General features: G+C 32.5%; 2 protein-coding genes across 4 annotated transcripts; one reads left to right on the top strand and one right to left on the bottom strand.

Moving 5' to 3' along the window:
* The first annotated feature begins 1,770 nt into the window (after nucleotides 1-1,770).
* On the top strand, nucleotides 1,771-3,930 carry LOC125587668. 3 transcript variants are annotated; one of them, XM_048758564.1, is made up of 6 exons: nucleotides 1,771-2,014; nucleotides 2,152-2,223; nucleotides 2,297-2,583; nucleotides 2,671-2,760; nucleotides 3,053-3,396; nucleotides 3,479-3,930. In XM_048758564.1, exons 1-6 carry the CDS (start codon nucleotides 1,840-1,842, stop codon nucleotides 3,741-3,743), a joined length of 1,233 nt encoding a protein of 410 aa, XP_048614521.1. In that variant the 5' UTR covers nucleotides 1,771-1,839; the 3' UTR covers nucleotides 3,744-3,930. The 3 variants fall into 3 exon arrangements, with proteins under 3 accessions (XP_048614521.1, XP_048614522.1, XP_048614523.1); XM_048758565.1 differs by having other exon boundaries at nucleotides 2,300-2,583; XM_048758566.1 differs by having other exon boundaries at nucleotides 2,152-2,209; nucleotides 2,298-2,583.
* A 217-nt stretch (nucleotides 3,931-4,147) lies between these two features.
* On the bottom strand, nucleotides 4,148-5,339 carry LOC106345974 (phosphoenolpyruvate carboxylase kinase 2). Its single transcript, XM_013785209.3, has 2 exons — nucleotides 4,467-5,339; nucleotides 4,148-4,386 (listed from the first exon to the last, which is right to left on the bottom strand). The coding sequence occupies exons 1-2, from the start codon at nucleotides 5,269-5,271 to the stop codon at nucleotides 4,343-4,345; spliced, it is 849 nt and encodes a 282-aa protein (XP_013640663.2). The 5' UTR covers nucleotides 5,272-5,339; the 3' UTR covers nucleotides 4,148-4,342.
* Nucleotides 5,340-12,580: the final 7,241 nt, after the last annotated feature.

The raw sequence follows: 12,580 nt of genomic DNA on the forward strand, positions 1-12,580 counted from the left end.
ATCCCTACGCAGTATTCATTGGATCGAAATAAAAATAGTTTGATCAAGACATAAAAATAGTGACTCAAACCTGTACACCGAATATTTAAACAATGACACAAAAGAAATTTATAAACATTTGCTAAACATTTATATAACAGAATACTCGTGCCGTAAAAAAGTGGATACTCAAAGAGATTGAATAAGAAACTTCACTGGTTGAACGTGTGCGTTAGTATATGTGATTTTACAAAACACCTCAATAAGATCACTTCTTTTTTTTTGTAACTGAAGATCACTTTAAAAGAAGAGATATATACATATATAATATATATATATATATACTATAAGACCACAATTATCGGAGAGATATAAGAAAAATCCTTAACAAAAAATAAAATAAAATATAATGTGGACCCCATAGAAAAACGAAAAACTGGTCATAGAGGTAATGGATTAGTGACCGATCTTGGTGTGTTCGTTGTACTGTTTGCGGGTCCCGCTAAAACGTGGTGGCTTGCAATTGTTTTTTTTTTTAATTTTTTTTTTAAATCAGCAAAAAAATTAAAATTAAGAAACCCAAAAGGGGTTTTACGGATAATGATGGTGTAAGGCTATAGCAATACATTTTATAGTCCTTTCAAACTTCAAGAGTAAATAACGTAGAATTTAGAATTTGAATACACTTTTTCAAGGGGAATCACTTGGATATAGTTTTTTTTAAAATATAGTTTTAATCATATTCATTATATAATATTACAAGAATAATTAGTTGTTCAACGAGTTGAACAATCATTAGTTAATATATTTGATAGAATGTAATTTTTATATACATACACGCACGCAACTTAATTATAAATTAATTTAAGCTTACAAACTGAATGTTACTTCTTACTAGTTGTAGGCTTGTAGCCATTACTAAAAAGTTATGTGTTTATATTTGTATGACTCAACATGGCAAAGCTAAATAGTATATCTTTCCGGCCAGCTCCTTATCATATTATCCATTGTCTAATGTAAAGGTTAATCGCCTTGTCATTTAAAACTTTATTTCTTAAATATACATTTGATCAATTGTATTACATCCTAAAGAGAAAACACATAAGTAATTGTCTAAACTCAAAAAGTCGTTTATTTAGTCTGTTATACTGTTCGTTTTTGTTATACTCAACAACTCTCAACTAAAACAATATATATATATATATATATATAAACATAACTAAAATATTATTTATTGATTAGTCTAATTGAGGTGAGACAAAAAGCCAAAGGGTAGTTGAACTCCTCGGGACTACGTACACAATATTGAAAAAAGAAAAGAAAGCATTGGTTGTGTAAAAATATAAATTGTAACAATTGGAGTATGATGTGTGTGTGTGTATTTTTTATTTATAAACTTTCACAAGTCTCAACTCTTTCACCCATTAACGTATACGAATAATTGATTGAGTACTTTAGTTAAAACTTGTAGTTCACTCTTTTGATTTTGAAAGGCCTATGCGGTATGAAGTTTAATTACAAGAGACTACAAAACATTAAATAAATGGATTTTGTTATTCCATGAGAAGCTATTGTCCAACAATTAGTTGAAACCTTAGAAACTTCAAAAAAATATAAGAAACCTACGTATATATTGCATTATCCATTTCAAAAACCTTATGTTACTTTCATTCTCACATTTACATAAGGCTTGCATCTAATTTAAACATTTTAAATTATTATTACTATTTGTTTAATGCCCAAAACTAACTGGGCCGAGCGTCTGTAAAGAAGGCCCATAAGGCGAATATAATTCAATTCCTCTGGTTTAACTTCTTCTCCGTCGACGAAGCGAAGGGCGAGAGAGAGAGAGAGAGAGAGATGACGGATAATATCTTCGAAGGTCTACCTCCTCCGTCTTCTCAACATCAAGAGCTTCCCGATTCTTCAAATCCAGACGAGTCGAAAGATGAAAGCCCCTCCCCAGCTCCAACTCTGGTTCTCAAAAGCTCCCTGAAGCGATCTAAACCACCAGAATCAGCACCCGATGCCTCAGGTAAGCTTAATTGAGTTTCTGATCTGTATTATCTGAATTCGATTCATTCTGTAGCCTCATTGAACTTCTTACGCCCTAAAGATTACGCCTTTGAACTTAAAACTCAAAACTTTGGTGTTATTGTTCTAATCACACAGCTCCTCCTGTTCTCAAGAGCGCACTAAAGCGTTCAAAACCAGCAGAATCCACGCCTGAACCAGAACCTGAAGGTAACATTACTTCATCTTTAGAACAAGAAAGAACCATTATTAAGGTATCGTTCTTTAATGTTTTGAGTTGCAGCAGCTCCTAAGAAGCGTCTGCAGTTCAAGACATCGACGGATGCATCAGAAGAGCAAGTGGTGGAAGCGATGCAGAAGATAACGTCTCACATCAAGAACCCTTCCAAATTCTCCAAAGCCTCGAAGCTTGCGGTACGCCTGATTCAAGCTGGAAGCGTGAAGGCGGAAACTAGCAGTTACTTGATTGCGATGCTCGAAGCTGCTATGTCGTCGAAAACTCCTTGTACTGATCGCTTGGTTAGAGCAGATTATCATGCTTTGTTCTCAGCAGCTCAGGATGTCGCCGAGGTAAAACATATTAGAATAAAGTTTTAGCATATTTAGAAAGGGAAGGTGTTGATTGATGCATTGTTCCTATGATTCGTTCTCATGTAGTGCCTTGATAAAAGCCAGAAGAATCTGTTGACCATATGGACGATTAAAGCAGTTGTGGCTAATGACCTCTTTACTGATGACAGCTTTATGGTAAGACTCTATACCTTCTTTCAGTAGATTGCCTGTCACCGGTTCATGGGCCAAGCCGGATGAAACAATCGTCTTGGGTACCCAAAATTTTTGGAATTTTTTTTATATAAATAGGCCCGGCCCCTAAATTTGTAAAAAAAACAATTTTAGGCCCCCAAATTATTGAAATCCTTCTTAAATCGTTTATAGTCCCCAAAATCTCAGGGCCGGCCATGCTCGTCACTGTGGACATTATTGTCTTGTTTTTTTTTTTTAGCGTCTCATATTACATCTGTGTTTTTTTTTGTTTTAGTTTTCTAAGACTGCTACTCAAATAAAGGAGGCTATATCTGATCTTCCTGTTGCAACTGAGGAAGATGACGCGGAAGAAGCAGCTGCTCTTGAACAAGAGGCTGTGAAAGAAAGTGGAGAAGGAGAGACAACACAGGACGTGGCTTCAGCTGGAGATCAAGAGGATGCCGAGTCAGATCCCTTTGGGCTGGATGCATGGATCCCCAGTAATGTGAAGAAAAATGGTAAAACAAAGATGACGAAAGAAGACACAGATGCCTTGGAAAACAAGAAATTTCTCAGGTCGAAAAGAGAAGCTTTGATTACATGCCTGGAGATAGCTGCACGCCGTTACAAAGTCCCATGGTAAGAATATAATGCTTTCCCTTTTTGAACTTTGTTATTGTTTGTCAAAATTTGAGGAATGATTTGGGATTCGTTTTTTCAGGTGCCAGACTGTTATAGACATATTGGTGAAACACGCGTTTGAGAACGCGTCGAGGTTCACATCGCAGCAGAGACAAGCGGTGGAGAAACTGTGGGCTTCTGTTAGAGAACAACATTTACGTAGGAAGCAAGGCAAGTCAGTGACGGGAAAACTCGACGTAACTGCTTTCGAAAGTCTTCAGGATAAATACGCCAACGAGAAGATGAGCATCAGGAGATCTGTTGGAGCCAACGGTGAACGCCGTGCACAGCAATGGCTTGGTTGATAAAACATTCAGCAAAACCAAAAGTGTAATTTGTATGATTTTCAACACTAAGACAGGAACTAGAAAGCAACTAGATAAAGTCTGTCCTTCTGATTGTCTTAATACCATAAAATTCCATCCTTGTTCAACAAATTATATTACAGAACATGATTATTGATTATATATTATTTCATCCCGGATTTCATTACTCGTCTGCCAATCATCATCTTCTCTCAGCGGCCTCACCACCAAAAGAACCATCCCTTAAACTCTACTGCACATTTCCCGCCTTCAACGTCGATCAGTTCTCTAGCTTTAGTCCATTCTCAGCCATCACGAGATTGTATCCGTCATTACAGATCTAAAGTCCTCTTGTATGAGCCCAATAAAAAGTCCATTTTTTAATCCACAATGGCACCACGATCTCTCAAGGTCATTTTTATTCGGGTCGTTACAAAATGTTGTCAGGCAACATTCTCTAAAACCGAAGCTCAAACCGTAGGATTATTAAAATACAGCTACGTACGTTTGACCTATACTCGAATACACTAATACACATCGATATGATATCACCACTCTTTAACTCTAATCAAAAACTTCGAAACCATAGAGAGCTTCAGTTAATTGCTTTGTAGGTTCCCCACGTTCACGATCCATGCATGACCTGGAATTTTTCATTTTTTTCAAAAATATTATTTTAAAGAATTTATAAATATTTTGAAATTTTGAAAAAAAACGACTTACGAAGAGCATCTTCTGCTGAAAATCTCCTGGAAACGTCGCGGCAAATCATTCTCCTCAATAGATCCTTAGCTTCCGCTGATACCGATCCGAACACCTTCCGAGGAAACCTCAGATTCCCTCTCAGTATCGTTTCGAATATCTCCTCCGCCGTCTCGCCGTTAAACGGCGGCTCTCCGGCCAACATAGTGTATATCACAACGCCAACGCTCCACACATCCACCTTCTCGCCGTACCTCCTCCCCATCACAACCTCCGGCGCCAAATAATACGGCGTCCCCACCACTCCCTCCGCCGTCTCCGTCTTTTCTCCGCCGAGCCACACCGCCGATCCGAAATCGCAGAGCTTAACTCCGCCGCTTCCGAGATCGATTAGCACGTTGTCAGGTTTCACGTCGCGGTGAACCACGCCGCGGCGGTGGCAATGAGCCACCGCGCGGAGGAGCTTCCTCGCGTACGAGGCGGATTCCGATTCGGATAGCCTTCCTCCGACGGCGGAGATCAGCCGATCGTAGATCGTCGTCGGCGGATCGACGAGCTCCATGACGATCGCGAGAGTGTCCTCCGTCTCGAAGAGGTCGTGGATCATGACGATGTTGGGATGCGGCGGCAGCATCGCCATGATCCTCGGCTCCGTCGTTATACACTCGCGATCGAGAGCGTCGACGAGCACGCGCTTGTCGATCGTTTTGCACGCGTAGAACTCTTTCGTCGCGGGAGAGAAACAGCGAGTGATTGTTCCGAATCGTCCTCTGCCAATCTCGTCGCAGATCTGGTAACTGTTCGCAAGTTCGAATTCTCCGGTCATCGGAATATTCTGTTTAATGATTCTCTTCGTATCTCTGCTGGCTTCGTGAGAGAGGGGAGAGGGTTGTTTGTTTATATAGAGGAAGAGAATCTGAATACTAAATGGAGTATATTCCGTTTACGGTGGTTAAACTGCATTCTGTTTTAAACGTTAGGGTCAAAAGCGAAAAGCAAGCAAGTAATAACAGAGTACTGTAGTTAACTAACGGCGGCGTTAAACACCTACACGTGTAATTTTTCTCTTTTCATTATAAATAATAAAATCTGTTTATCAAATTATTTATTGAAGAAATTTAGAAGTTAAAACCTACAATGTGTGTGATTTGTAACAATTATTTGTTTATGGAATCTATATAAAATAATAATTCGACCAGTCAAATTACATGAGTAGAACGCAGAAAATTATGATCATCATGTCCTTATTAGAATCATTTATCATATAGTCTAGAACCGCCGGACCCCAAGTAGTTTTCAGATAAAATTTATGATAAGCTCTATAATAATTTAATGTCGATCCATTATAGAATGTGCATGTGGCATGCTTTTAGGACTCTAACTAATAGTTGTGTTGTTTGATTAAGTAGATCGTCATTTGTTTAACGCATTATTGGTCCATCATCTAAAGGTTGGTAAGATTCCTGGTTTAGTAGAGTTTGGTTACTTCTTCTCTGTGGTGGTGTGATTTGTGTCATCTTCACGATTTCTTTAAGCCAATAGGCTTGTCCGCATTTTCATAATGATTTATCTAGGTGTTGTATAAATATTTGTTAGGCCCATATATTTAACAATGTGCTTTAGTACAGACGATGGATATGAAAATACATTATTGAGAACACATATTATCATTTTCCTATTGACTTTTATTATTTAATCAGAATAGCAACGTTTTTTTGTGTGAACTTAACATTTTTATACCGTGATCAAAATAGTTGACTAGTCAGGTAAACGAATATATGTAATTTTTTTTTTCCTGAAATGCATGGTCAAATATACCGAACAATAATGATGTCTCGACTAAATAAATTGACAGAGTTAAAAGTACTGTAGTCTGTTTTGATAATACGAACGAATATTCATTTTTGCATTTTTTGTTATTCCTGTAAACGTATTCATTTATCCTTCATCCAAAGCATCCAGACATGAAACATTAAAAAATTATATACCGTCACAGCATCACTAATCAAAGTATAAGTGATTGATAGATAAACAAAAGAGAATTATAATAACCGATTTGATAATTTGATTACGTATGTAAACACTAAATGATGTTGATCTCGTGCTATCGAATAAACACTTGTCTTGCTCTAATTAGTAACTAGTTATGCAATCATCTTGATATAAATATGAGATTGAATCGGAGGATATGGATGCCGGCGTGCCGCCATCAGATTTTCCAAAACAGCTGACGCATTCAATTTTAGTGACCAAACCGGTTCGCGATGGGGCGAACTGCTTATGTACATTAGAATAAGGGTTAATTTGCTAGATGACTATAATGAGAAAAATATTAGTTTTGTAGCAAGAAGGCAGAGAAAGATAGGAAGATAAATGAAGAGAGAGAGGATTGTATGGTTAGATGATGAAATATAGTTTTTTTGGTTATAGGATCAAATTTCCCTTGGAATAACGATATGGTATTTTTTTATTTAACCTAGAAACATTACTTTTTTCTTTTGAAAAATGAAACATTACATATTAACGTAGATAATTTCGTAGGGGTCGGACATCGTTATAATTTTTTATAATTAATTTAGTAAAACTGCATATAAAATTGTTATTCTCTAGAGAAACGGAGACAACAAATGTTTCAAACTTCTTTAAACATCATCATATGTTATTGAATAATGAAACTATGCATTAGAACTGTATTGTCATATTTTTGAATTTTTTCAAAATCTATATGTCAACCCTACGAAAATATTAAATTTTTCGGTAAATGCTCTATATACTGAAGCATATAATCTTTAGTGTTGTTTTAAAATTTATAACTACATTCTACATTTGTGTTAATTTATGCTAAACTCTCTTTCATGGTACATGGACATATTTTTTATTTTCTATCAATTAATTTAGTAAAACTGCATATACTCCCTAAATCAATGGACTAATCACTATAAAATTGTTATTCTTTAGAGAAACGGAGATAACAAAGGTTCTAAACCTATTTGACCATCATTATTTGTTTGTGCAAGATGCAAATATGCATTAAAACAGTATTGTCATATTTTTGAATTTTTCTCAAAAGCTATGTGTTAACCCTTACGAAAATATTGAATTTTTTGGTAAATGCTATATATATTAAAGCCTATTATTTTTAGTGTTGTTTTATAATTTCTAAAAACATTGTACATTTGTATTCATTTATATTAAACTCTCTTTCATGATACAAGGGCATCGTTTTAATTTTTTGTCAATTAATTTAGTAAAACTTCATAATACTGGTGGACTAACCACTATAAAATCATTATTTTCTAGAGAAACGGAGACAACAAAAGTTCCAAAACTATTTGACCTTCATATGTTAGTGAAAGATGCAACTATGCATTAAAACAATATTTTTATATTTTTGAATTTTTCTCAAAAATCTATGATACAAGCCTATGATATTTAGTATTGTTTTAAAATTTCTAAACAATATATACATTTGTATTAATGTATATTAAACTCTCTTTCATGGTACATGAACATTTTTTTAATTTTTTGTCAATTAATTTAGTAAAACTTCATAATACTCCCTAAATTAGTGGAATAACAACTATTAAATCGCTATTTTCTAGAGAAACGGAAACAACAAAAGTTTCAAACCTCTTTGACCTTCATCATAAGGTAGAGAAGGATGCAACTATGCAATAAAACAGTATTTTAATATTTTTGATTTTTTCTCAAAATCTATGTGTCCCCTACGAAAATATTGAATTTTTCGGTAAATGCTCTATATACTGAAGTCTATGATCTTTAGTGTTGTTTTAAAATTGCTAAACACATCTAAATTTGTATTAATGTATATTAAATTCTCTTTCAAGATACATGGACATCGTTATAATTTTTTGTAAATTAATTTAGTAAAAATTCATAATACTCCATAAATTGGTGGACACTATAAAATCGCTATTTTCTTGAGAAATGAAGACAACAAAAGTTCCAAACCTCTTTGACCTTCATCATATGTTAGTGAATGATGCAACTATGCATTAAAACAATATTTTCACATTTTTAAATTTTCTCAAAATCTATGTGTTAACCCCCTACGAAAATATTGAAATTTTTGGTAAATGCTCTATACTGAAGCCTACGATCTTTAGTGTTGTTTTGAAATTTATAAACATATTCTACATTTGTATTAATGTATATTAAACTCTCTTTCATGGTACATAGGCATCATTTTAATTTTTTGTCAATTAATTTAGTAAAAACTTCATAATACTCCCTAAATTGGTGGACAAACCACTATAAAATCGCTATTTTCTATAGAAATGAAGACAAAAAAAGTTTCAAACTTCTTTGACCTTCATCATATGTTAGTGAAGGATGCAACTATGCATTAAAACAGTATTTTCATATTTTTAAATTTTTCTTCTAATCTATGTGTTAACCCCTACAAAAAAATATTTTTTTTTTTTGGTAAATACTCTATATACTAAAGCCTATGATCTTTAGTGTTGTTTTAAAATTTCAAAACACATTCTACGTTTGTATTAATGTTCATTAAACTCTTTTTGATGGTGCATGGGCATCGTTTTAATTTTTTTGTCAATTAATTTAGTAAAAACTTCATAATACTCTCTAAATTGGTGGACTAACCAATATAAAATTGATATTTTCTATAGAAATTGAGACAACAAAAATTTCAAACTTCTTTGACTTTCATCATATGTCAGTTAAAGATGTAACTATACATTAAAATATTATTTTCGAATTATTCTCAAAATCTATGTGTTAACCCTGAAAATATCGAATTTTTCGGTAAATGCTCTATATACTGAAGCTTATGATCTTTAGTGTTGTTTTAAAATTTTTAAACACATTATACATTTGTATTAATGTATATTAACCGCTCTTTCATGGTACATGAACATTGTTTTAATTGTTTTCAATTAATTTAGTAAAAAATCATAATACTCCCTAAATTGGTGGACTAACCACTATAAAATCGCTATTTTCTAGAGAAAGGGAGACAACAAAAGGTCCAAACCTCTTTGACCTTCATATCATATGTTAGTGAAGGATGCAACAATGCATTAAAACAGTATTTTCATATTTTTGTTTTTTTTCTCAAAATCTATGTGTTAACTAATCCCTACGAATATATTGAATTTTTCGGTAAATGCTCTATATACTGGAACCTATGATCTTTAGTGTTGTTTTAAAATTTCTAAACACATTCTACATTTGTATTAATGTATATTAATCTCTCTTTCATGGTACATGAGCGTCGTTTTAATTTTTTGTCAATTAATTTAGTAAAAACTTCATAATACTCTCTAAATTGTTGGACACCACAATAAAATCGCTATTTTCTATAGAAACGGAGACAACAAAAGTTCCAAACCTCTTTGACCTTCATTATATGTTAGCGAAGGATGTAAATATGCATTAAAACAAAATTTCCGTATTTTTCAATTTTTCTTCAAATCTATGCGTTAACCCCTACAAATATAATAACTTTTTCGGTAAATACTCTATATACTGAAGCCTATGATCTTTAGTGTTGTTTAAAAATTTCTAAACACATTCTACATTTGTATTAATGTTCATTAAACTCTTTTTCATGGTACATGGGCATCGTTTTAATTTTTTGTCAATTAATTTAGTAAAACTTCATAATACTCCCTAAAATGGTGGACTAACCTCTATACAATTTTTATTTTCTAGAGAAACGGAGGCAACAAAAGTTTCAAACCTCTTTGACCTTCATCATATGTTAGTGAAGTATGCAACTATGCATTAAAACAGTATTTTCTTATTTTTCAATTTTTTTTCAAATCTATGTGTTAACCCCCCTACAAAAATATAGAATTTTTCGGTAATTGCTCTATATACTGAAGCTTATGATCTTTAATTAGTGTTGCTTTAAAATTTCTTAACACATTCTACATTTGTATTAATGTATATTAAACTCTATTTTATGGTACATGGGCATCGTTTTAATTATTTGTCAATTAATTTAGCAAAAAATCATAATACTCCCTAAATTGGTAGACTAACCACTATAAAATCGCTATTTTCTAGAGAAATGGAGACAACAAAAGGTCCAAACCTCCTTGACCTTAATATCATATGTTAGTGAATGATGCAACTATGCATTAAAACAGCATTTTCATATTTTGAATTTTTCTCAAAATCTATGTGTTAACACCCCTACGAAAATATCGAATTTTCGGTAAATACTCAATATACCGAAACCTATAATCTTTAATATTGTTATAAAATTTCTTAACACATTCTACATTTGTATTAATGTATATGAAACTCTATTTCATTGTACATAGGCATCGTTTTAATTTTTGTCAATTAATTTAGTAAAACTTCATAATACTCTATAAATTGGTTGACTAACCACTATAAAATCGTCATTTTCTAGAGAAACAGAGACAACAAAAGGTCCAAAACTCTTTGACCTTCATATCATATGTTAGTGAAAGATGCAACTATGCATTAAAACAATATTTTCATATTTTTGAATTTTTCTCAAAATCTATCGGTTTAACCCCCTACGAAAATATCAAATTTTTCGGTAAATACTCTATATACTGAAGCCTATTATCTTTAGTGTTCTTTTAAAATTTCCAGCCACATTCTAAATTTTTACTAATGTATTCTAAACTCCCTTTCTTGGAGCATGGACACCCTTCTAATTTTTAATAAATTAATTTAGTAAAACTTCATATACTTTCTGAATTAGTGGACTAACCACTATAAAATCATTATTTTCTAGAGAAACGGAGAAAACAAAAGTTCCAAACCTATTTGATCTTCATAATATGTTAGTGAAAGATGCAACTATGCATTAAAACAATATTTTTATATTTTTAAATTTTTCTCCAAATCTATGTGTTAACCCCCTATGAAAATATTGAATTTTTCGGTAAATGCTCTATATACTGAAGCCTATGATCTTTAGTGTTGTTTTAAAATTTCTAAACGCATTCTACATTTTTATTAATGTATATTAAACTCTCTTTCATGGTACACGGGCATCGTTTTAATTTTTGGTCAATTAATTTAGTAAAAACTTCATAATACTCCCTAAATTGGTGGACTAACCACTATAAAATCGTTATTTTCTAGAGAAACGGAGAAAACAAAAGTTCCAAACCTCTTTGATCTTCATAATATGTTAGTGAAAGATGCAACTATGCATTAAAACAATATTTTCATATTTTTGAATTTTTTTCCAAATCTATAAGTTAACCCCTACGAAAATATTGAGTTTTTCGGTAAATGCTCTATATACTGAAACCTATGATTTTTAGTATTATCTTAAAATTTCTAAACATTATCTAATTTTGTATTAATGTATATTAAACTCTCTTTCATGGTACATGTGCATCGTTTTAATTTTTTGTCAATTAATTTAGGAAAAACTTCATAATACTCCCTAAATTTGTGGAGTAACCACTATAAAATCGCTATTTTCTAAAGAAACAGAGACAACAAAAGGTCCAAAACTCTTTGACCTTCATATCATATTTTAGTGAAGGATGCAACTATGCATTAAAATAGTAATTTCATATTTTTCAAATTTTCTTCAAATCTATGTGTTAACCTCTACAAAAATATTAAATTTTTCGGTAAATACTCTATATACTGAAGCCTATGATCTTTAGTGTTGTTTTAAAATTTCTAAACACATTCCACATTTGTATTAATGTTCATAAACCCTTTTTAATGGTACATGGGAATCGTTTTAATTTTTTGTCAATTAATTTAGTAAAAACTTCATAATACTCCCTAAATTGGCGGACTAACCACTATAAAATCGTTATTTTCTATAGAAACGGAGACAACAAAAATTCCAAACCTCTTTTACCTTCATCATGTGTCAGTGAAAGATGCAACTATGCATTAAAACAATATTTTCAAATTTTTCTCAAAATCTATGTGTTAACCCCTGAAAATATCGAATTTTCGGTAAATGCTCTATATACCGAAGCCTATGATCTTTAATATTGTTTTAAATTTTTTTAACACATTCTACATTTGTATTAATGTATATGAAACTCTCTTTCATGGTACATGGGCATCGTTTTAATTTTTGTCAATTAATTTAGCTAAACTTCATAATACTCCATAAATTGGTGGACTAACCA

This window comes from Brassica napus, chromosome C5 (assembly GCF_020379485.1).
Source record: "Brassica napus cultivar Da-Ae chromosome C5, Da-Ae, whole genome shotgun sequence".
Classification (NCBI taxonomy): Eukaryota; Viridiplantae; Streptophyta; class Magnoliopsida; order Brassicales; family Brassicaceae; genus Brassica; species Brassica napus.

What these genes read in the sequence shown, in the direction of transcription:
- LOC125587668 (XM_048758564.1), top strand. Translation starts at nt 1,840, where the DNA reads ATGACGGATAATATCTTCGAAGGTCTACCTCCTCCGTCTTCTCAACAT. An exon ending in TTACTGATGACAGCTTTATG is followed by an intron (nt 2,761 to 3,052) that starts GTAAGACTCTAT and finishes TTTTTGTTTTAG; the next exon opens with TTTTCTAAGACTGCTACTCA. An exon ending in CGCCGTTACAAAGTCCCATG is followed by an intron (nt 3,397 to 3,478) that starts GTAAGAATATAA and finishes TCGTTTTTTCAG; the next exon opens with GTGCCAGACTGTTATAGACA.
- LOC106345974 (XM_013785209.3), bottom strand. Translation starts at nt 5,271, where the DNA reads ATGACCGGAGAATTCGAACTTGCGAACAGTTACCAGATCTGCGACGAG. An exon ending in TTCAGCAGAAGATGCTCTTC is followed by an intron (nt 4,387 to 4,466) that starts GTAAGTCGTTTT and finishes GAAAAATTCCAG; the next exon opens with GTCATGCATGGATCGTGAAC.